Genomic DNA, 22,500 nt, shown 5'->3' with positions numbered 1-22,500 from the left:
CACAGAGACTCCCTCACACACAATACAACACTACTGCACACACAATACAACACTACTGCACACAGAGACTCCCTCACACACAATACAACACTACTGCACACACAATACAACACTACTGCACACAGAGACTCCCTCACACACCCTCACACTACTGCACACACAATACAACACTACTGCACACAGAGACTCCCTCACACACAATACAACACTAGCACTCAGAGACTCCCTCACACACAATACAACACTACTGCACACAGAGACTCCCTCACACACAATACAACACTACAGCACACACAATACAACACTACTGCACACAGAGACTCCCTCACACACAATACAACACTACTGCACACAGAGACTCCCTCACACACAATACAACACTACTGCACACAGAGACTCCCTCACACACAGTACAACACTACTGTGACCTCTGACCTCCTCCTCCCCGTTCAGGTACAAGGGTCACAAGAACAGCCGCTACAAGCTGGAGTGCTGCCTGAGCGAGAGGGACACCCACGTAGTGAGCTGCTCCTGGGAGGTGCATGGGAGTGCACAGTGTACTACTGGGACCTGGTGCAGGTGAGACTCGCACAGTGTGCTACTGGGACCTGGTGCAGGTGAGACTCGCACAGTGTGCTACTGGGACCTGGTGCAGGTGAGACTCGCACAGTGTGCTACTGGGACCTGGTGCAGGTGAGACTCGCACAGTGTGCTACTGGGACCTGGTGCAGGTGAGACTCGCACAGTGTGCTACTGGGACCTGGTGCAGGTGAGACTCGCACAGTGACTGGGACCTGGTGCAGGTGAGACTCGCACAGTGTGCTACTGGGACCTGGTGCAGGTGAGACTCGCACAGTGTGCTACTGGGACCTGGTGCAGGTGAGACTCGCACAGTGTGCTACTGGGACCTGGTGCAGGTGAGACTCGCACAGTGTGCTACTGGGACCTGGTGCAGGTGAGACTCGCACAGTGTGCTACTGGGACCTGGTGCAGGTGAGACTCGCACAGTGTGCTACTGGGACCTGGTGCAGGTGAGACTCGCACAGTGCTACTGGGACCTGGTGCAGGTGAGACTCGCACAGTGTGCTACTGGGACCTGGTGCAGGTGAGACTCGCACAGTGTGCTACTGGGACCTGGTGCAGGTGAGACTCGCACAGTGTGCTACTGGGACCTGGTGCAGGTGAGACTCGCACAGTGTGCTACTGGGACCTGGTGCAGGTGAGACTCGCACAGTGTGCTACTGGGACCTGGTGCAGGTGAGACTCGCACAGTGTGCTACTGGGACCTGGTGCAGGTGAGACTCGCACAGTGTGCTACTGGGACCTGGTGCAGGTGAGACTCGCACAGTGTGCTACTGGGACCTGGTGCAGGTGAGACTCGCACAGTGTGCTACTGGGACCTGGTGCAGGTGAGACTCGCACAGTGTGCTACTGGGACCTGGTGCAGGTGAGACTCGCACAGTGTGCTACTGGGACCTGGTGCAGGTGAGACTCGCACAGTGTGCTACTGGGACCTGGTGCAGGTGAGACTCGCACAGTGTGCTACTGGGACCTGGTGCAGGTGAGACTCGCACAGTGCTACTGGGACCTGGTGCAGGTGAGACTCACACAGTGTGCTACTGTGACCTGGTGCAGGTGAGACTCGCACAGTGTGCTACTGGGACCTGGTGCAGGTGAGACTCGCACAGTGTGCTACTGGGACCTGGTGCAGGTGAGACTCGCACAGTGTGCTACTGGGACCTGGTGCAGGTGAGACTCGCACAGTGTGCTACTGGGACCTGGTGCAGGTGAGACTCGCACAGTGCTACTGGGTGCTACTGGGACTGGGACCTGGTGCAGGTGAGACTCGCACAGTGTGCTACTGGGACCTGGTGCAGGTGAGACTCGCACTGTGCTACTGGGACACACACACACACTGGCACGCACGCACGCATGCACACACACACACACACACTGGCACACGCACACTCCCTGCATGCCGATGTTCTGGTAGCATCATTATCTCATGCCAGATGTTGCCGCTGTGTTCACTGTTTCTCTTTCTCTCTGTTTCTAGGGCTCTCTGTCTCTCAGCGTGTCTGTTGGGAAGGGCGTCGTCCAATCACTGTCCTTCCACCCCACGGAGCCCCGCCTCCTGACTGCCTCTGAGGGGAGTGTCCAGCTGTGGGGGGAGGAGTCACTGGTGATGGAGGAGGAAGGGGAGGGGCCAGCATAGACATTCCATAAACCAAGCGCCCTGATCAACACAGGCTGGCTTTCATTGGCTCCCAGTCCCTGAGGCGGTGGTGCTGATTGGTTAATGGCTCAGAAGGGGTGAGGTCAACAAAACCCGTGAACTCTGAAGTGAACCGACACCAAAGCGATGAAGACCCGACTCGACGAAGTTCACGACTCGGACAGACACCTCAAGCAAGATCTTTCATTTAATCAACGTTTCCCAACAATTAAAAAATAAATAAATAAATAAATAATCTCAAAGTTCATGCGTTCAACTGTAGGCCTGGATCAAGAACACTGATTACAAACAATACAGCATCTATACAACCACACAACACATCTACGCAACCACACAACACAGCTACACAACCACAACGCTACACAACCACACATCTACACAACCACACAACCAGACAACTACACAACAGCAATTCATTCACTTGCCAAGACTTGTGTGATTGTAACCCAACCGACACAGCCGTGTGAGAAAACCCATCAGACCGGGGGAAACGCAGACCCAGTAAATCTGGCTTTGAGAGTCTCCTGTAGCTGAATCCAGTACGACTCCTCCTTTGATTTTAATAATGGGCCTGTGTTCTGTATGGGGGAGATGGCTTTCATACTGAAGGCACAGATCTCTCTTCTCTCTCCCCTCTCATGTCTCTCCTCTCTCTCTGTCTCTTCTCTTCTCCTCCCACCCTCTCTGTCTCTCCCCTCTCTTTCTCCCTCTCCTTTCTCCTCTCCTCTCTCGGTTTTTGTAAGCTGTTAGTACTGTGTAATGTTATATTGGAACTGCATTTCTTATCGTAGTTCTGGCTGCTGTGCAATGTCTTGAGAGAGCTGCTCAGCGTCGGTCACGGCAGGGACGGGAGCGCTGCGACGCTCTCCTGCGGTTACACCGTTTTCTTTAATAAAAGCTTCTTTTGCAGAATCCAGTCCAGCCTCGTGTTTTATGGCACACAGTAAAACCTGCTGCATTTGTCAGCTCTCTGCATTGCATTGCATCGCACGCTGCAGCGCTGCGGCGTCTCTCATGAGTTCATGCTGTTCAGAATTCACTGTCATGGTTTTTGTCTCCCTCGTGTGGACAGAGTCGGTACCGCACCCAATTCCCACAATTCACAGCTCGAGTGTACGCCGGACACGAACGACTTGAGCAAAACAAAACGCCGACAAGTACGCGAAACCGGGCTCGTCTTTTTATTCTCACCGACATGAGACCCTGTTTCTCTTTGCTGTCGAGTCCTGTGCGGTTCAAAGCCCTGTTCCGCTCGACCGGGCGGCCCAAGTCTCGCCTCGGAGCCTCGGGACTCGCTTTGAGCAGTAGCCGATCCCGGAGCGCTGTGGGACGGCGGGTGGTGGTGGGCTCGGGGCCGGCGGTGCTGGAGCTCGTCTCCGGGCAGGTGGAGGTGAGAGAGGACTTCATCAGCGAGGAAGAGGAGCGGGAGCTGCTGGACGAGCTGGAGCCGGTTCTGAAAAGGAAGCGATATGAGTTCGACCACTGGGATAACGTGGGTCCATGAGAATTACAAACATGAAGTTATTTATTAAAAACTCTGGCTCTGTTCACGCTGAGATCCTTCACTGTGCTGGAGAGCGCAGCTGAGAGAGGATGGCTCTGTTCACGCTGAGATCCTTCACTGTGCTGGAGAGCGCAGCTGAGAGAGGATGGCTCTGTTCACGCTGAGATCCTTCACTGTGCTGGAGAGCGCAGCTGAGAGAGGATGGCTCTGTTCACGCTGAGATCCTTCACTGTGCTGCTGGAGAGCGCAGCTGAGAGAGGCGCAGCTGAGAGAGGATGGCTCTGTTCACGCTGAGATCCTTCACTGTGCTGGAGAGCGCAGCTGAGAGAGGATGGCTCTGTTCACGAGTGCTGGAGGGCGCAGCTGAGATGAGAGAGGATGGCTCCTGAGATCCTTCACTGTGCTGGAGAGCGCAGCTGAGAGAGGATGGCTCTGTTCACGCTGAGATCCTTCACTGTGCTGGAGAGCGCAGCTGAGAGAGGTGCTGGATGAGAGAGGATGGCCTTCACTGTGCTGGAGAGCGCAGCTGAGAGAGGATGGCTCTGTTCACGCTGAGATCCTTCACTGTGCTGGAGAGCGCAGCTGAGAGAGGATGGCTCTGTTCACGCTGAGATCCTTCACTGTGCTGGAGAGCGCAGCTGAGAGAGGATGGCTCTGTTCACGCTGAGATCCTTCACTGTGCTGGAGAGCGCAGCTGAGAGAGGATGGCTCTGTTCACGCTGAGATCCTTCACTGTGCTGGAGAGCGCAGCTGAGAGAGGATGGCTCTGTTCACGCTGAGATCCTTCACTGTGCTGGAGAGCGCAGCTGAGAGAGGATGGCTCTGTTCACGCTGAGATCCTTCACTGTGCTGGAGAGCGCAGCTGAGAGAGGATGGCTCTGTTCACGCTGAGATCCTTCACTGTGCTGGAGAGCGCAGCTGAGAGAGGATGGCTCTGTTCACGCTGAGATCCTTCACTGTGCTGGAGAGCGCAGCTGAGAGAGGATGGCTCTGTTCACGCTGAGATCCTTCACTGCGCTGGAGAGCGCAGCTGAGAGAGGATGGCTCTGTTCACGCTGAGGTCCTTCACTGTGCTGGAGAGCGCAGCTGAGAGAGGATGGCTCTGTTCACGCTGAGGTCCTTCACTGTGCTGGAGAGCGCAGCTGAGAGAGGATGGCTCTGTTCACGCTGAGATGGAGAGCCTTCACTGAGATCCTTCACTGCTGGAGAGCGCAGCTGAGAGAGGATGGCTCTGTTCACGCTGAGGTCCTTCACTGTGCTGGAGAGCGCAGCTGAGAGAGGATGGCTCTGTTCACGCTGAGATCCTTCACTGTGCTGGAGAGCGCAGCTGAGAGAGGATGGCTCTGTTCACGCTGAGGTCCTTCACTGTGCTGGAGAGCGCAGCTGAGAGAGGATGGCTCTGTTCACGCTGAGATCCTTCACTGTGCTGGAGAGCGCAGCTGAGAGAGGATGGCTCTGTTCACGCTGAGGTCCTTCACTGTGCTGGAGAGCGCAGCTGAGAGAGGATGTCATTTTCTGTGTTTGTTTCTGTTCCTGATTCAGGCTATCCACGGATACAGGGAGACTGAGCGCTCCCACTGGAGTGAGAGGAACTCAGAGACCCTGCAGAGAGTTCGGGACACGGCCTTCCCTCCCGGGACCCCCCAGCTCGGCCCGGTCCACGTGCTGGACGTGGACAAGGAGGGCTACATCAAACCCCACGTGGACAGCGTCAAGGTAACTGTCCCTCGCCCCACAGAGCCACTTTTGTGAAACACCGCAATAGAGATGTCAGAAGAGGCTATGATGAAACCTCTCTTCTCTCCTCTCCTGTCTTCTCCTCTCTCTCAGTTCTGTGGCAGCACCATCGCGGGGCTCAGCCTGCTCTCTCCCAGTGTGATGCGATTGGTCAGCGAGCAGAACCAATCAGATTGGGTGGATTTGCTGCTGCAGAGACGCTCTCTCTACATCCTCAGGTGAGGTCATTGGCACAGCGCTCCGGATAGCGGATCGTTGAAATGAAGCCAGGCTGCTGACACCCCCCCTTTCCCTCTCCGCTCCTCCCCAGGGGTGCAGCTCGCTACCTCTTCACTCACCAGGTCCTGAGGGCGGGAGACTCTTATTTCGGAGGGGTGGCGGTGCCCCGGGGCCGACGCGTCTCTGTGATCTGCAGGAGTCTTCCCAGCGCGGCCTGAAGGGGGCGATGTGGAGAGAGCGAGCCTGTTCACTGCGCTGTGTCCCCCTGTGCTGATGGACTCCTCTGCGCGGTCCAGCTTGTTGAATCCTGATTTCGTTCTTGATGCTCTGAACCTGTACCCACGACACAATGCAGCTTTGGAGATTTTTTTTATGTACCGTTGCAGTGCTGGAGGACAAACTGAGACACAGTGGAGGACACTTGGAAGGACCGTGTCTCTGCGGTGAGCGTGAGACGTGCCTCTCTCTCTCTCTGTCTCTCTTGTGATTGAGTATTCCTGTGTTTCTTGCCATTTTTTTTAATTTTTTGTTCCCCGTGCTGAATGATCGACGTGGTCGCTTCGAAAGAAGAATTATTTCATATATTATGTATTATATATTATATATTATATATTAGATACTTGTTTATAAAAAAAAGAATGTTGATCCGGAAGCTCAAATAAATCTTGTGTGTGTCTCTCTCCTCTTTCCCTGGCGTGCTTCTTCTCGCACTGCGTGGTTTAGTGTTTGAAGCTTGTCTCTCTGTCTGTCTGTCTGAGGGCGTGCTGGGAGTAGAGTTCAGCACAGAGAGAAGAATGAGAGGGCGTGCTGGGAGTAGAGCACAGAGAGAAGAACGAGAGGGCGTGCTGGGAGTAGAGTCAGCACAGAGAAGAACGAGAGGGCGTGCTGGGAGTAGAGTTCAGCACAGAGAAGAACGAGAGGGCGTGCTGGGAGTAGAGTTCAGCACAGAGAAGAACGAGAGAGTAGAGTTCAGCACAGAGAGAAGAACGAGAGGGCGTGCTGGGAGTAGAGTTCAGCACAGAGAGAAGAACGAGAGGGCGTGCTGGGAGTAGAGTTCAGCACAGAGAGAAGAACGAGAGGGCGTGCTGGGAGTAGAGTTCAGCACAGAGAGAAGAACGAGAGGGCGTGCTGGGAGTAGAGTTCAGCACAGAGAAGAACGAGAGGGCGTGCTGGGAGTAGAGTTCAGCACAGAGAGAAGAACGAGAGGGCGTGCTGGGAGTAGAGTTCAGCACAGAGAAGAACGAGAGGGCGTGCTGGGAGTAGAGTTCAGCACAGAAGAACGAGGTGGCGTGCTGGGAGTAGAGTTCAGCACAGAGAAGAACGAGAGGGCGTGCTGGGAGTAGAGTTCAGCACAGAGAAGAACGAGAGGGCGTGCTGGGAGTAGAGTTCAGCACAGAGAAGAACGAGAGGGCGTGCTGGGAGTAGAGTTCAGCACAGAGAAGAACGAGAGGGCGTGTTGGGAGTAGAGTTCAGCACAGAAGAACGAGGTGGCGTGCTGGGAGTAGAGTTCAGCACAGAGAAGAACGAGAGGGCGTGCTGGGAGTAGAGTTCAGCACAGAGAAGAACGAGAGGGCGTGCTGGGAGTAGAGTTCAGCACAGAGAAGAACGAGAGGACGTGCTGGGAGTAGAGTTCAGCACAGAGAGAGGAACGAGAGGGCATGCTGGGAGTAGAGTAGAGTTCAGCACAGAAGGTAGGAAGCCTTGTTTTACACAAAGTTAGAAATGCATGGAACAGTCCACCAGGGGGCGTAGTAGGGTCTTCAATAAAAGACTAGAGTGTGTGCTTTTAATTTTCTTTTAGTTTATTCAAAAAAAAAAAACAGGAATTTTAAATAGAAACAAAAAATAAAGCACAATAAAGGCCAATAAATTACGAAGTAGCATCAACAAGCAGATTTCCAAATAAATAAATAATTTATAACTTCATAAATAAAGTGTTTTGCCTTGGGTTTTAATACAGACACACACAGCTCTGAGAGAGAGAGATCAAAGCATTGCTGGCATACCTGTGTGAAGGAGCTCTCTCTGTCTCTGTCTGTCTCTCTCTCTCTCCCTCTCTGTCTCTCACGAGAAGTTAGGATGGCTTCTGACACTCACAGCCACCTGAGAGAGAGCGAGCGAGAGAGCATCTAAAGGTTTCAGCTCCTTCGGGCCGTGTGGCGGGCAGCCTCCCCCCCTCCCCAAGTCCTGCCCTCTGCTCAGCCCACGCACCCCCTATTCTCCAAAAAACTGAGTATATTCATGGCTAACGTTTTGAGCGTTTTTCTTTTTTAAAGGTATCTAGTTGAAATGTTTTCTATATAGAGAGAGAGAAGGAAGGAGAAAGCATGTCCTCCCCTCCTCCCCTCCAGCTTTAGCCCACGCAGCCACACTCTGCGGCAGACAGCTGCTCCACTTTGTGCCACTGGTATGCAGAGTCGAGGAAGGCCACGTCCTCGTGGCGCGTGGGCCGGCAGCAAGGGGCGCTGTGATGGGCGTGGATGGCGCGGCGCTGCAGCAGCGCAGACAGGGCGAGGTCGTGGTTGGTGCGGGTGCGAGGGCAGCCCCCAGTGCAGTACTTGAACAGGACCGTCTCCTCCGAGTCGTATCCCAGGCCCAGCTCTCGAACCTGCAGCAGCAGGGTCTGCAACCTGCACTCCTCCACAGACCTGGGGGCCCGGCCCCGGAGCCCGTCCGCTCCCCCCGGAGCCCCTCGCTGCAGCTCTGCCAAAACACAACAGCAGAGAGGCGGTGTTAGGGGCGGAGCCTCCAGAGCAGGGGATGAAAGGGTTAATATGAGAGGCTGCAGAGCGAGACCCCCCCCCTTGCGTGAAAGGGTTAATACGAGAGGCTGCAGAGCGAGACCCCCCCCCTTGCGTGAAAGAGTTAATATGAGAGGCTGCAGAGCGAGACCCCCCCCTTGCGTGAAAGGGTTAATACGAGAGGCTGCAGAGCGAGACCCCCCCCGTAAAGGGTTAATACGAGAGGCTGCAGAGCGAGACCCCCCCCCGTGTGAAAGGGTTAATACGAGAGGCTGCAGAGCGAGACCCCCCCCCTTGCGTGAAAGGGTTAATACGAGAGGCTGCAGAGCGAGACCCCCCCGTGTGAAAGAGTTGAGAGGCTGCAGACCCATGACAATAGAAAGAATTGTGTTGCCAAAGCACATACATGATATAGCCGACTAAAATACATAAAGACAAACAAAACATATATATATATAATTAATACTAAACAGTATCCCTCCTTTCTCTCTCTCCCTGTCGCTCTGTCTCTGTCTCTCTACCTGTCCCTCCCTGCCTCTCCCTGTCTCTGTCTGTCTGTCTCTCTCTCTCTCCCTGTCTCTCCGTCTCTCTGTCTGTCTGTCCGTCTCTCCCTGCCTCTCTCTCTCTCTCCCTGTCTCTCCCTGTCTCTCTGTCTGTCTGTCCGTCTCTCCCTGCCTCTCTCTCTCTCTGTCTGTCTGTCTCTCTCTCCCTGTCTCTCTCTCTCTCTCTCCATGTCTCTCCCTGTCTGTCTGTCCGTCTCTCCCTGCCTCTCTCTCTCTCTGTCTCTCTACCTGTCTCTCTCTCTCTCTCCCTGTCTCTCTCCCTGTCTGTCCATCTCTCCCTGCCTCTCTCTCTCCCTGACTCTCTCTCTCTCTCTCCCTGTCTCTCCCTGTCTGTCTGTCCGTCTCTCCCTGCCTCTCTCTCTCTCTCTCCCTGTCTCTCTCCCTGCCTCTCCCAGTCTCTGTCTCTCTACCTGTCCCTCCCTGCCTCTCCCTCTCTCTCTCCCTGTCTCTCTGTCTGTCTGTCTGTCTCTCCCTGCCTCTCTCTCTCCCTGTCTCTCTCCCTGCCTCTCCCAGTCTCTGTCTCTCTAGTTTGGGCTGTAGCTGTATGTGTGTGAATGAGGCTCCAGCTCAATAGAAGAGCATCATCCAGGCAGTCAATAAAAAGCAGTGACTAAACATGGAGGCCAAACTGAGGAATAAAACGCCTTGGAGTGATCCACCACAAAGCGTGAGGCAGGGCCCGTCTCGCTGTGCTTCAAAACAGGACTGCAGACACATTCTTATCATTTAGCAGATGTATTGTGAAGGGAAAATACATCACCCTACTGTGTACTATATATATAATATATACACTCGCTGACACAAACACACACACACCTAGCCTTTTACAAGTCAGACCAAAAACACCTTATCATGTTAACGTAGGTGACGATTCACCGCGAAAGACTGTAGAAGAACTAAATAAAGACGGCCGGACGGACGCTCGCTCCTTACCCAGCAGTGAGTTTGTCCAGCCCAGTGCCTCTGCTCTGCCTCTGCGCTCCCTGCCCTCTCCTCCCTGGGACCGGCTGCTCCGCAGGCAGCCCAGCAGGATCACGGCGCTGAGAAGAAGCCTCATCTTCATCTGTCCTGGAGAGAGAGTGAGTGTGAGAGAGAGGAGCCCGGTCCCCTCTTTTATACCCTTCCACCCCTGAGCTGTGGGGATGCCTGCTCAATCACGCCAAGGTGAGTGTTAACCCTCCACTCGCCCCTCCTCGTCAAAACCAGAGCAGAGCTGGGGCTGATAGGGGCGGGACGGAGAGGTGCCGATTCACATTTTCAGAAAGAGTTGCACACAAATTTTTTTCTTTTTTTTTCATGCATTTTGTTATTTTTGTGGCAGACGGATAAAACATTTTTTTTAAGAAAGTGAAGACATTCTGATTGTGGAAAATACCTGGTTAATCCGGAACCCCTTCGTGGAAACGAGTTTCTGTTTCTCCCCCTCCCTCACTCCGTCACAGACACTGCAGACAGACAGAGACACAGAGGCAGAGAGGCACACTGGCATCAAACAGCTGTGCAGATAAGAGTCAGGGAGATGGGATGCAGACATGTTTGCATATTGAAGAGACGGACTCTGCCCCTCGAAGGGTTAACAGGGCGGGGGGCGGGGGGGGGAAGAAGCCAAAAGGGATTTGAATGGAAATTCCAAGGCTGCTCACAATCACAAACAGCACATGAATGATGGGAGTGTAGAAAATGAGGAAATCTGTACCTATCAGAGGAAAGGGAACAGCAACAAAGCCCTCGAGAGCAGAGGGGCAGCGAGGCGCAGAAACAGGGACTCTCTTAATAATGATCTATTCAAGAGCAGAGGGGCAGCGAGGCGCGGAAACAGGGACTCTCTTAATAATGATCTATTCAAGAGCAGAGGGGCAGCGAGGCGCAGAAACAGGGACTCTCTTAATAATGATCTATTCAAGAGCAGAGGGGCAGCGAGGTGCGGAAACAGGGACTCTCTTAATTCTATTCAAGAGCAGAGGGGCAGCGAGGTGCAGAAACAGGGACTCTCTTAATAATGATCTATTCAAGAGCAGAGGGGCAGCGAGGCGCGGAAACAGGGACTCTCTTAATAATGATCTATTCAAGAGCAGAGGGGCAGCGAGGCGCGGAAACAGGGACTCTCTTAATAATGATCTATTCAAGAGCAGAGGGGCAGCGAGGCGCGGAAACAGGGACTCTCTTAATAATGATCTATTCAAGAGCAGAGGGGCAGCGAGGCGCGGAAACAGGGACTCTTAATAATGATCTATTCAAGAGCAGAGGGGCAGCGAGGTGCGGAAACAGGGACTCTCTTAATAATGATCTATTCAAGAGCAGAGGGGCAGCGAGGCGCGGAAACAGGGACTCTCTTAATAATGATCTATTCAAGAGCAGAGGGGCAGCGAGGCGCAGAAACAGGGACTCTCTTAATGATCTATTCAAGAGCAGAGGGGCAGCGAGGCGCAGAAACAGGGACTCTCTTAATAATGATCTATTCAAGAGCAGAGGGGCAGCGAGGCGCGGAAACAGGGACTCTCTTAATAATGATCTATTCAAGAGCAGAGGGGCAGCGAGGCGCGGAAACAGGGACTCTCTTAATAATGATCTATTCAAGAGCAGAGGGGCAGCGAGGCGCGGAAACAGGGACTCTCTTAATAATGATCTATTCAAGAGCAGAGGGGCAGCGAGGCGCGGAAACAGGGACTCTCTTAATAATGATCTATTCAAGAGCAGAGGGGCAGCGAGGCGCGGAAACAGGGACTCTCTTAATAATGATCTATTCAAGAGCAGAGGGGCAGCGAGGCGCGGAAACAGGGACTCTTAATAATGATCTATTCAAGAGCAGAGGGGCAGCGAGGTGCAGAAACAGGGACTCTCTTAATGATCTATTCAAGAGCAGAGGGGCAGCGAGGTGCAGAAACAGGGACTCTCTTAATGATCTATTCAAGAGCAGAGGGGCAGTGAAGCTCCTGGAGGATCGCAGGGCATCTTCTGGCTTTCCTTCTACCTGAGCTCTCAATTTCACTCAATCTAACCATTTTGATTCATTGGACACATTTAACACCTCTCTCCCAACCTCAGAATGTTTCACAGGTCGTGCACACCTTGAATGAAGCCTCTGAAGCTGTGTAATAGGGTTAGTGTGTGTGTGAAGGATGCTCCTCATCACAATGATATTGTGCGCAGGTGGAGAGCGCGGCCCCTCTCTCTGCTCCTCTGCTGTTCCTTCACTAGGCTGTGTCACCCGTCCAGCCAGGGCACCCTCGCCCCTGAGCCCAGAGCTGCAGTGGAAGCACAGGGACAAGCGGGAGAGGGAAGCAGTCTTTGGAAGGTGAGCGTGTGGAAAGTGGAAGGAACGTCAGCCCCTGGAATATCCCATCCATCAGGTCGGCTAATCCCGGGATAGCGTGAGCATGTCAGGGACTGGAGACGAGTGTAAATCACAGACAAGGACAACAGGGAGCCAGATCACATTCTTTCCACTCTCAAGGGAAGAGAGGAGAGGAGAGGGAGAGAGGGGGGAGAGGAGAGAGAGGAGAGAGAAGAGAGGGGAGGAGGAGAGGGAGGGCCTCCACTCCCTCTCCCTCTCCCTCATCCCTTCTCCGTCTCCCTCTCCCTCTGGCAGAGGGAGACCTCGACCTCTGTCTCTGTCCATATGTCAGAAGGCGGACAGTCCGTCAAGACCGAGAACGGATGGAGAAGGACATTTACTGCCCGGTCAGTATCGTGTACACCAGTCAGGTCTGTGTGGAATCCCTACACTGTCACACACACTGTCTATGTGTGTGTCTCTAGATGTGTGTGTGGCTGTGTCTAGGTATGTGTCAGGTGTGTCTATGTCTACGTGTGTCTACACCCTTACACACACACACACTTCACAGATACACACACACACACAGATACACACACAGACACACACACACGCACACAGATACAGATACACTCACACACACACACAGATACACATGCACACATACAGATACACTCACAGATACACCACACACACACACACAGATACACACGCACACAGATACAGATACACTCACAGATACACACACACACACACACACAGAGATACACACGCACACAGATACAGATACACTCACAGATACACACACACACACTCACACACACACACACGCACACAGATACAGATACACTCACAGATACACACACACACACTCACACAGAGATACACACGCACACAGATACAGATACACCCACAGAGATACACACGCACATGGAGCTGAGTGATTGACAGGAGTGTGACACAGCTGATTGATTGACAGGAGTGTGACACAGAGCTGAGTGATTGACAGGAGTGGCTCTGCTCTCTGGTGGAATTACAATTACAAGCACAATTAAAAGGACTCTGCAGTTGCTGTGACTGCAGAGACCTGTCACGCTGTGACTGACCCCAGGGCTGCCGGGATCACAGCTTTGTGCCGCTGCCAGTGAGAGAGCTCTCGGAGGGTTAAGTCTGCCTGTAGACTCGCTACTCCCCTCTCTTGTCTGTTTGTTTTTCTGCTCTATCAGTTGGAATGCTATTTATAGGCTGAACCCAAACCCTGTTATGAGAGCTTCCGTCCAGGGTCAGGAGCACGAGCAGAGAATTCCAGCACTAACTGAAGAAATGTGCCGAGGAGGAGAGAGGAGAGGGGAGAGGGGAGAGGGGAGGAGAGAGGAGAGGGGAGGAGTGAGGGGAAGGGAGGAGAGAAGGGAGGAGGGGAGAAAAGAGCGTGTGTGTGTGTGTGTGTGTGTGTGTGTAGTGTGTGCGTGCATGTGTGTGTTTGGGTGTGCAGGTGTTTTCCCATTCCTGGATTAGTGTCACACCTGCACACCAGCCTTGCACTCTGCTAACAGAGACCAGTGGAAAGAATTCAGCACAAGAGCAGAGAGACGGGCCAGCGGAGAGAATTCAAATATTGAGATTAACATTGAAATCACTTCTTAATCACACACACACCCCACCCCTACCTACCTTAACATTAGGGGTAGGGTTAGGGCTATAGCAGAATCGCATTTAGTGCAATTCGTTTCATTTTTCAACACATATATTGTTGAACAAAATCAGGATCAATCTCGCTGACCATGAGACCCTCCCCTCTTTCTCTTGTTGCTCTCTCTGAAGAGATTTCATTGTGTTACCCTGTCCTCAGTGCTCCTGTCATTAAGAGCTGGGATCAGCCTAGCTGCCCTGCTCTCACCTCCCCCAGTGCAATGCTGTCTCTGTATCAGTGAGGGGACCAGAACGGCAGCCCCTGTTCTAGGTGTGTCTCTAACTAACGTGGGCATTGCATACTGTGAGGGTCGCCTCTCCAGAGAGGTGTTAAACTGATCAAGCCCGAATGGTGCTGCTGTTGTTTCCTGAACGGCGCTGTCAACCCCAGAGCGTCTCTCTCACCCCCAGACTCCTCTGTCTGCATTGCTATCGTGCTCAGAGCTTACAGCACAGGAATGCTGCTGGCTGAGTCCCTTCACAAAAATATTTACTGGAGGGGAAGAATGAGCAGATCTGAGTGTGGGGAGCCTCGCTGTCACGCACCAGCCCTGCAGATAAAGACTCTGTCTCTCCCCCTCGCTGGTACGCTGCAATGTGAGCAATGCAGCTCCATGTATAGTGTGGTAAACACACAGCGACTCACAAGCGAGATACTGTACACACTGACAGAGGAGCAGAGAGATGGACCGGGCTCTTTACCTGGAGCAGAGAGACGGGCCGCGCTCTTTACCTGGAGCAGAGAGACGGGCCTCGCGAGATACTGTACACACTGACAGAGGAGCAGAGAGATGGACCGGGCTCTTTACCTGGAGCAGAGAGACGGGCCGCGCTCTTTACCTGGAGCAGAGAGACGGGCCTCGCTCTTTACCTGGAGCGGAGAGACGGGCCTCGCTCTTTACCTGGAGCAGAGAGACGGGCCTCGAGTTTGAGTCTCACCGCTGGAACTTCGGTTCACTCCGTCATGTGGTTCTGTCTTGCGGTTCAGTCTCTCTGTTTCTGCTCACTGCTGAAGCAGGGGGTCTGTGGGAGACAGTGCTATCGGGAGGGTTCGGGTTCTGTCGTGTTTCAGTGTGTCTTGCGGTTCAGTCTCTGTCTCTGCTCACTCCTGAAGCAGGGGGTCTGTGGGAGACAGTGCTATCGGGAGGGTTCGGGTTCTGTCGTGTTTCAGTGTGTCTTGCGGTTCAGTCTCTCTGTTTCTGCTCACTGCTGAAGCAGGGGGTCTGCGGGAGACAGTGCTATCGGGAGGGTTCGGGTTCTGTCGTGTTTCAGTGTGTCTTGCGGTTCAGTCTCTGTCTCTGCTCACTCCTGAAGCAGGGGGTCTGTGGGAGACAGTGCTATCGGGAGGGTTCGGGTTCTGTCGTGTTTCAGTGTGTCTTGCGGTTCAGTCTCTGTTTCTGCTCACTGCTGAAGCAGGGGGTCTGCGGGAGACAGTGCTATCGGGAGGGTTCGGGTTCTGTCGTGTTTCAGTGTGTCTTGCGGTTCAGTCTCTGTTTCTGCTCACTCCTGAAGCAGGGGGTCTGTGGGAGACAGTGCTATTGGGAGGGTTCGGGTTCTGTCGTGTTTCAGTGTGTCTTGCGGTTCAGTCTCTGTTTCTGCTCACTCCTGAAGCAGGGGGTCTGCGGGAGACAGTGCTATCGGGAGGGTTCGGGTTCTGTCGTTTTTCAGTGTGTCTTGCGGTTCAGTCTCTGTCTCTGCTCACTCCTGAAGCAGGGGGTCTGCGGGAGACAGTGCTATCGGGAGGGTTCGGGTTCTGTCGTGTTTCAGTGTGTCTTGCGGTTCAGTCTCTGTCTCTGCTCACTCCTGAAGCAGGGGGTCTGCGGGAGACGGTTGTCTCGGAGGGCTTTGCGTCCCTGTTCTTGTGTAACCGTGTGGGAGGAGCAGTGAAGTGCTGAGGGATCGCTGCTCTCTCTCGGGAGGATGGGTTAATTTTCCGATAAGATGGAAAGTGATGGTTTGATGGATTGGCGTGGCTCCAGGGACTCTTAACAGTTTAAATTCCTATTAATTCCCAGCTATTTTCCTCGGGATTCCAGCGAGGCTCCGACTCCATAAAAGGCCAGGCTGAGCCGAGCCGGGAGGCAGGTGGCAGGAATGGTCGGAACGGCTCAGTTAAGTTGGCTTGAATGGGAAGCATTCTCGTGGAATTAGCATGGCATTTGAAACATCCCCACATATCCCGCCATGAGAGAGAGAGAATTACCCCCCCCCCCCTTGAGCACTGCTACGCAACGCGGTCCCAGACCCATTCTGACAGCAGGACCTCCCAAACTCACACTAGCCCTGCTGCTGCACCCAGTCCTGGGGTTCAGAGCTCCCCTCAGTGAAGTCTAGTATTATTATTAATATTGCAATGATCAGGAGCCAGGAGTTTGAGCAGGGTTAGAAACTCACACTAGCCCTGCTGCTGCTGCTGCACCCAGTCCTGGGGTTCAGAGCTCCCCTCAGTGAAGTCTAGTATTATTAATATTGCAATGATCAGGAGCCAGGAGTTTGAGCAGGGTTAGAAACTCACACTAGCCCTGCTGCTGCTGCTGCACCCAGTCCTGGGGTTCAGAGCTCCCCTCAGTGAAGTCTAGTATTATTATTAATATTGCAATGATCAGGAGCCAGGAGTTTGAGCAGGGTTAGAAACTCACACTAGCCCTGCTGCTGCTGCTGCACCCAGTCCTGGGGTTCAGAGCTCCCCTCAGTGAAGTCTAGTATTATTATTAATATTGCAATGATCAGGAGCCAGCAGTTTGAGCAGGGTTAGAAACTCACACTAGCCCTGCTGCTGCTGCACCCAGTCCTGGGGTTCAGAGCTCCCCTCAGTGAAGTCTAGTATTATTATTAATATTGCAATGATCAGGAGCCAGCAGTTTGAGCAGGGTTAGAAACTCACACTAGCCCTGCTGCTGCTGCTGCACCCAGTCCTGGGGTTCAGAGCTCCCCTCAGTGAAGTCTAGTATTATTATTAATATTGCAATGATCAGGAGCCAGCAGTTTGAGCAGGGTTAGTTTCTATCTCCACAGACACAACACAAAGAGCCCGGGGTCTTATTAATTTCATTTTTATTAGCATTTTACAAAAACCTGCAGCTCTTGTGCTCCCGGTCGGAGCTCTGCAGTGCTGGGGGGTGTCTCGCGGTGTTTCTCCAGCCTCTCCCCTCTCCTCACTGCTTGATGTAGAAGTGCATCTTGTCTGCGATGCTCTTGCGTTCCGGGTTGAGTCTCTTCAGGATCTGGGCCAGCACGTTCACAGTCTGCTCGCTGCTCAGACCCGTGCGCTTCGTCTGGAACTTCTTCAGCAGGTCCTTCGTGGTCATGGGCTTCCGGATGAGGTAGCGGCGCACAGCCTCCTCGGTCAGGTGAACATCGCTGCGGGGCGGGGCGGGGCGGGGGAGGCGTGTTAGAGATTCAGTTGTTTTAGGAGAACACTGTTATTAAATCTCGTTCTATGACTTGTTTTTTTTTTTTTTTTCATAGCACTATTTTTTTTTTTTTTTTTTTTTGTTTTTGTGGTTTTAAAATCTAGCATCTTTAAAACTCGGAGAGACCACTAAAGCTGCAGCTCCGAAACTAATCCAGTGTGTGTGTGTGTGTGTGTGTGTGTGTGTGTGTGTGTGTGTGTGTGTGTGTGTGATTTAGTGTGACCTGTGTTATTCTTGTGCTGGACACGGATTTAGGGTACTTCGTTCGGTTTCATTTAAAATGCCCACACACACATAGTCACACAAGTCACACACCTTCGTGGGATACACATGTCACATACACAGCACGTACACACATCACACACATAGCCACCACAGAAGAGCACACATGAGCACATCGAGCAATCGCGTGTCGGTGTGTATCTGCGTGTGTATCGGTGCGTGTCAGTGTGCGTGTGCGTGTGCGTGTTTCTTCTTACCTGCTGCTGGGGGTGCATTTCCCTGACGGTGGCTGGGGGGTTGATTTCCCGGAGGGGCTCTGTGCGTTCGGCTCCATCTTCAGCCTCTTGGCAGCGGGGGTGTCTGGGCCCCCCTGCCGCTTACCTGCAAACAGAGAAACACAATGAGGAGTCAGAGAGCACTCGAGCAGTGAAGATCGAAAGAGCCTCCACACACGGGCACGCACATGCACACCGCGCTCTCCACCTGGAGCAGGGAGACGGGCCGCGCTCTCCACCTGGAGCAGGGAGACGGGCCGCGCTCTCCACCTGGAGCACCTGGAGCAGGGAGACGGGCCGCGCTCTCCACCTGGAGCAGGGAGACGGGCCGCGCTCTCCACCTGGAGCAGGGAGACGGGCCGCGCTCTCCACCTGGAGCAGGGAGACGGGCCGCGCTCTCCACCTGGAGCAGGGAGACGGGCCGCGCTCTCCACCTGGAGCAGGGAGACGGGCCGCGCTCTTCACCTGGAGCAGGGAGACGGGCCGCGCTCTTCACCTGGAGCAGGGAGACGGGCCGCGCTCTTCTGGATCCCTACCTCCTTGCTCCAGCTTGCTGGCTGCAGCCCGCAGTGTGGACGAGGTGCTCCCCGAGTCCAGGGAGGGTGTTCCGGGGCGACTGCCGGCCCGAGAGCTCCCCGCTGAGCCTTTACCCCCCGGCCTCTTGGGAGGAGTCTTCCTCCTCTGTAGGGAGACAAGCACAGCGCTGAGACACGGGGAGCGAGAGACACAGGGAACAAGAGACACGGGGACAGCAGGTGCATCGCAACAGTGCAGCACTAACACAAAGAGAGACCTAAACTGGGGGGGGGGGGGGGTTGGGGGTTGAAGGGGTTGAGGGGTTGAGGGAGGGGCCTCCCCAACCCTCACTCCCCTCCTCACCAACATGAAGAGTGCTGAGGCCGTCTCCCCATCAATATCACTGTCCTCCGAGGAGTCCGAGTCATCACTGCTGTCTGAGAGAGAGAGACACACAGGTCAGTGTGTGGGTGTGAAAGGGAGGGGGGGGCTCCGTTGCTCTGCTCGGAGCACGGCACCTCTCCTCCGGGCCGCTTCTAATAGGAATCGGAGCGCGTGGCGCCTCTCCTCCGGGCCAGTTCTAATAGGAATCGGAGCGCATGGCACCTCTCCTCCGGGCCGCTTCTAATAGGAATCGGAGCGCGTGGCGCCTCTCCTCCGGGCCGGTTCTAATAGGAATCGGAGCGCGTGGCGCCTCTCCTCCGGGCCGGTTCTAATAGGAATCGGAGCGCGTGGCGCCTCTCCTCCGGGCCGGTTCTAATAGGAATCGGAGCGCGGCGCCTCTCCTCCGGGCCGGTTCTAATAGGAATCGGAGCGCGTGGCGCCTCTCCTCCGGGCCGGTTCTAATAGGAATCGGAGCGCATGGCACCTCTCCTCCGGGCCGGTTCTAATAGGAATCGGAGCGCGCGGCGCCTCTCCTCCGGACCGGTTCTAATAGGAATCGGAGCGTGTGGCGCCTCTCCTCCGGGCCGGTTCTAATAGGAATCGGAGCGCGTGGTGCCTCTCCTCCGGGCCGGTTCTAATAGGAATCGGATTGCGGCGCCTCTCCTCCGGGCTCCTGTACCTTTCTTCTTCTTCTTCTCCTGCTGGATGGGAGTCTTCTTGCCCTCCTCCTCGTTCTCCTCCTCCTCCTCCTGCTCTTCCTCCTTCTCCTCTTTCTTCTCCTCCTCGCTCTCCTCGCTGCTGTCCGATGCCTCGTCGATCCCTGAGGGAAACAGAGACACGGAGAGAGTCAAACATAAACTATACAGAACACACACACAATCACACAGTCAAACACAAACTATACAGAACACACACACAATCACACAGTCAAACGCAAACTACACAGAACACACACACACAGTCAAACGCAAACTACACAGAACACACACACACACACAGTCAAACGCAAACTATACAGAACACACACACACACAGTCAAACACAAACTACACAGAACACACACACACAGTCAAACACAAATTACACAGAACACACACACACACAGTCAAACGCAAACTACACAGAACACACACACCTCCACTCCAAACACTACACACACACCCCTCCCCTTCCCTCCCCTCCACTCCACTCCACACCTACCCACCTTTAGGCACATTCTGTCCCTTGTTTGGTTTCACCTTCTCTGATTCATCCTCTTCAGAGCTGCAGGGAAAGAATTTCATGACTGAACTCCATGAAGAGTGACCCCGCTGTTACTGGACCAGCTAAACCACCGTCTGTTTGGGTTGGGTCAACCCCAACCCAAACCTCCAACCCCAACCCAACCTCCAACCCCAACCCAACCTCCAACACCAACCCCAAACCCCAACCCAAACCCCAACCCAACCCCAACCCAAACCTCCAACCCCAACCCAAACCTCCAACACCAACCCAACCTCCAACACCAACCTCCAACCCAACCTCAAACCCCAACCCAACACAACCCCAACCCAAACCTCCAACCCCAACCCAACCTCCAACACCAACCTCCAACCTCCAACCCAACCTCAAACCCCAACCCAACACAACCCCAACCCAAACCCAACCCAACCCAACCTCCAACCCAACCTCAAACCCCAACCCAACACAACCCAAACCCAAACCCCAACCCCAACCCCCAACCTCCAACCCCCCAACACAACCCCAACCCAAACCTCAAACCCCAACCCAACACCAACCCCAACCCAAACCTCAAACCCCAACCCAACACAACCCCAACCCAACCTCAACCCAAACCTCCAACACCAACCCAACCTCCAACCCAACCTCAAACCCCAACCCAACACAACCCCAACCCAACCCCAACCCAACCAACCCCCCAACCCAACCCAACCCCAACCCCCAACCCAACACAACCCCAACCCAACCCTCCAACCCCAACCCAACCTCAAACCCCAACCTCCAACCCAACCTCAAACCCCAACCCAACCAACCCCAACCCAAACCTCCAACCCAACCCCAACCTCCAACCCCAACCCAAACCCCAACCTCCAACCCAACCCAACCCAAACCCAACCCCAAACCCCAACCCAAACCTCCAACCCCAACCCAAACCCCAACCCCAACCTCCAACCCAACCTCAAACCCCAACCCAACACAACCCCAACCCAAACCTCCAACCCCAACCCAACCTCCAACCCCAACCCCAACCCAACCTCAAACCCCAACCCAAACCCAACCCCAACCCAACCCCAACCCAACCTCCAACACCAATCCCAACCCCAACACCAACCCAAACCCCAACCCAAACCCCAACCCAACCTCAAACCCCAACCTCAAACCCAAACCAACCCAACCCAACCCCAACCCAACCTCAAACCCGAACCCAACACAACCCCAAACCCAACCTCAAACCCCAACCCAAACCAAACTCCAACCTCAAACCAACCCAACCTCAACCCCAACCCCAACACAACCCCAACCCCAACACCAACCCAACCTCCAACCCCCTGAACCAACACAACCCCAACCTCAACCCAACCCAACACCCAACCCCAACCCCAACCTCCAACCCAACCTCAACACCCAACCTCCAACCCAACCTCAAACCCGAACCCAACACAACCCCAACCCAACCTCAACCCAAACCTCCAACACCAACCTCCAACCCAACCTCCAACCCAACCTCAAACCCAAACCCAACACAACCCCAACCCAACCTCAACCCAAACCTCCAACACCAACCTCCAACCCAACCTCAAACCCGAACCCAAACCCAACCCCAACCCCAACCCCAACCCAACCTCCAACCCAAACCCCAACACCAACCCCCTCCCCCAACCTCAAACCCGAACCCAACACAACCCCAACCCAACCTCAAACCCAAACCCAACACCAACCCCAACCCAAACCCAACCCCAACCCAACCCCAACCCAACCTCCAACCCCAACCCAACCTCCAACCCCAACCCCAACCCCAACCCAACCTCAAACCCAAACCCAAACCCAAACCCAACCCAACCCCAACCCCAACCTCCAACCCCAACCCAACCTCAACCCAACCTCCAACCCCAACCTCAAACCCGAACCCAACACAACCCCAACCCAACCTCAACCCAAACCTCCAACACCAACCCCAACCTCAAACCCAACCCAACCCCAACCCCAACCCAACCTCAAACCCAAACCTCCAACCCCAACCCCAACCTCAAACCCCAACCCAACCTCCAACACCAACCTCCAACCCAACCTCAAACCTGAACCCAACACAACCCCAACCCCACCCCAACCTCAAACTCCAACCTCCAACCCCAACCCCAACACCAACCTCCAACCCAACCAACCCAACCCCAACCCAACCCCAACCCAACCTCAAACCCAAACCCAACACCAACCCAACCAACCTCCAACCCAACCTCAAACCCAAACCCAACCCGAACCCAAACCCAACCCCAACCCAAACCCAACCAACCCCAACCCAACCTCAACCCCAACCTCCAACCCCAACCCAACCCCAACCCCAAACCCCAACCTCAAACCCGAACCCAACACAACCCCAACCCAACCTCAAACCCCAACCTCAAACCCGAACCCAACACAACCCCAACCCAAACCTCAAACCCGAACCCAACACAACCCCAACCTCAACCCAAACCTCCAACACCAACCCCAACCTCAAACCCGAACC

General features: G+C 54.3%; 3 protein-coding genes and 1 pseudogene across 3 annotated transcripts in view; 2 read left to right on the top strand and 2 right to left on the bottom strand.

Moving 5' to 3' along the window:
• Nucleotides 1–2,471, top strand: part of LOC121304483 — a 4,629-nt pseudogene extending 2,158 nt beyond the window's left edge.
• Nucleotides 2,472–2,569: 98 nt separating this feature from the next.
• alkbh7 (alkB homolog 7) lies at nucleotides 2,570–6,376 on the top strand. Its single transcript, XM_041235701.1, has 4 exons — nucleotides 2,570–3,728; nucleotides 5,283–5,456; nucleotides 5,571–5,695; nucleotides 5,788–6,376. The coding sequence occupies exons 1-4, from the start codon at nucleotides 3,432–3,434 to the stop codon at nucleotides 5,912–5,914; spliced, it is 723 nt and encodes a 240-aa protein (XP_041091635.1). The 5' UTR covers nucleotides 2,570–3,431; the 3' UTR covers nucleotides 5,915–6,376.
• Nucleotides 6,377–8,049: 1,673 nt separating this feature from the next.
• Nucleotides 8,050–10,057, bottom strand: LOC121304482 (persephin). The gene is made up of 2 exons (XM_041235646.1): nucleotides 9,934–10,057; nucleotides 8,050–8,399 (listed from the first exon to the last, which is right to left on the bottom strand). Exons 1-2 carry the CDS (start codon nucleotides 10,055–10,057, stop codon nucleotides 8,050–8,052), a joined length of 474 nt encoding a protein of 157 aa, XP_041091580.1.
• Nucleotides 10,058–17,007: 6,950 nt separating this feature from the next.
• Nucleotides 17,008–22,500, bottom strand: part of gtf2f1 (general transcription factor IIF, polypeptide 1) — a 50,252-nt gene continuing 44,759 nt past the window's right edge. Inside the window, exons 9-14 of the mRNA XM_041235700.1 lie at nucleotides 19,978–20,036; nucleotides 19,453–19,593; nucleotides 18,753–18,826; nucleotides 18,410–18,554; nucleotides 17,856–17,979; nucleotides 17,008–17,323 (exon numbers count right to left, since the gene is read on the bottom strand). Of these exons, the coding sequence (XP_041091634.1) occupies nucleotides 17,119–17,323; nucleotides 17,856–17,979; nucleotides 18,410–18,554; nucleotides 18,753–18,826; nucleotides 19,453–19,593; nucleotides 19,978–20,036 (748 nt within the window). The 3' untranslated portion in view covers nucleotides 17,008–17,118. The remainder of the gene's footprint in view (nucleotides 17,324–17,855; nucleotides 17,980–18,409; nucleotides 18,555–18,752; nucleotides 18,827–19,452; nucleotides 19,594–19,977; nucleotides 20,037–22,500) is intronic.

This window comes from Polyodon spathula, chromosome 38, assembly GCF_017654505.1.
Source record: "Polyodon spathula isolate WHYD16114869_AA chromosome 38, ASM1765450v1, whole genome shotgun sequence".
NCBI classification, from domain to species: Eukaryota; Metazoa; Chordata; class Actinopteri; order Acipenseriformes; family Polyodontidae; genus Polyodon; species Polyodon spathula.
Note: the sequence above shows the minus strand (reverse complement) of the source record. Positions and strands in the feature narration are given on the sequence as shown.

Excerpts from the sequence above, each read along its gene's own strand:
- alkbh7 (XM_041235701.1), top strand. The coding sequence starts at position 3,432 with ATGAGACCCTGTTTCTCTTTGCTGTCGAGTCCTGTGCGGTTCAAAGCC. Across the intron at positions 3,729-5,282 it reads AGTTCGACCACTGGGATAAC|GCTATCCACGGATACAGGGA; the intron begins GTGGGTCCATGA and ends TTCCTGATTCAG. Across the intron at positions 5,696-5,787 it reads CGCTCTCTCTACATCCTCAG|GGGTGCAGCTCGCTACCTCT; the intron begins GTGAGGTCATTG and ends GCTCCTCCCCAG.
- LOC121304482 (XM_041235646.1), bottom strand. The coding sequence starts at position 10,057 with ATGAGGCTTCTTCTCAGCGCCGTGATCCTGCTGGGCTGCCTGCGGAGC. Across the intron at positions 8,400-9,933 it reads CTGGACAAACTCACTGCTGG|AGCTGCAGCGAGGGGCTCCG; the intron begins GTAAGGAGCGAG and ends GTGTTTTGGCAG.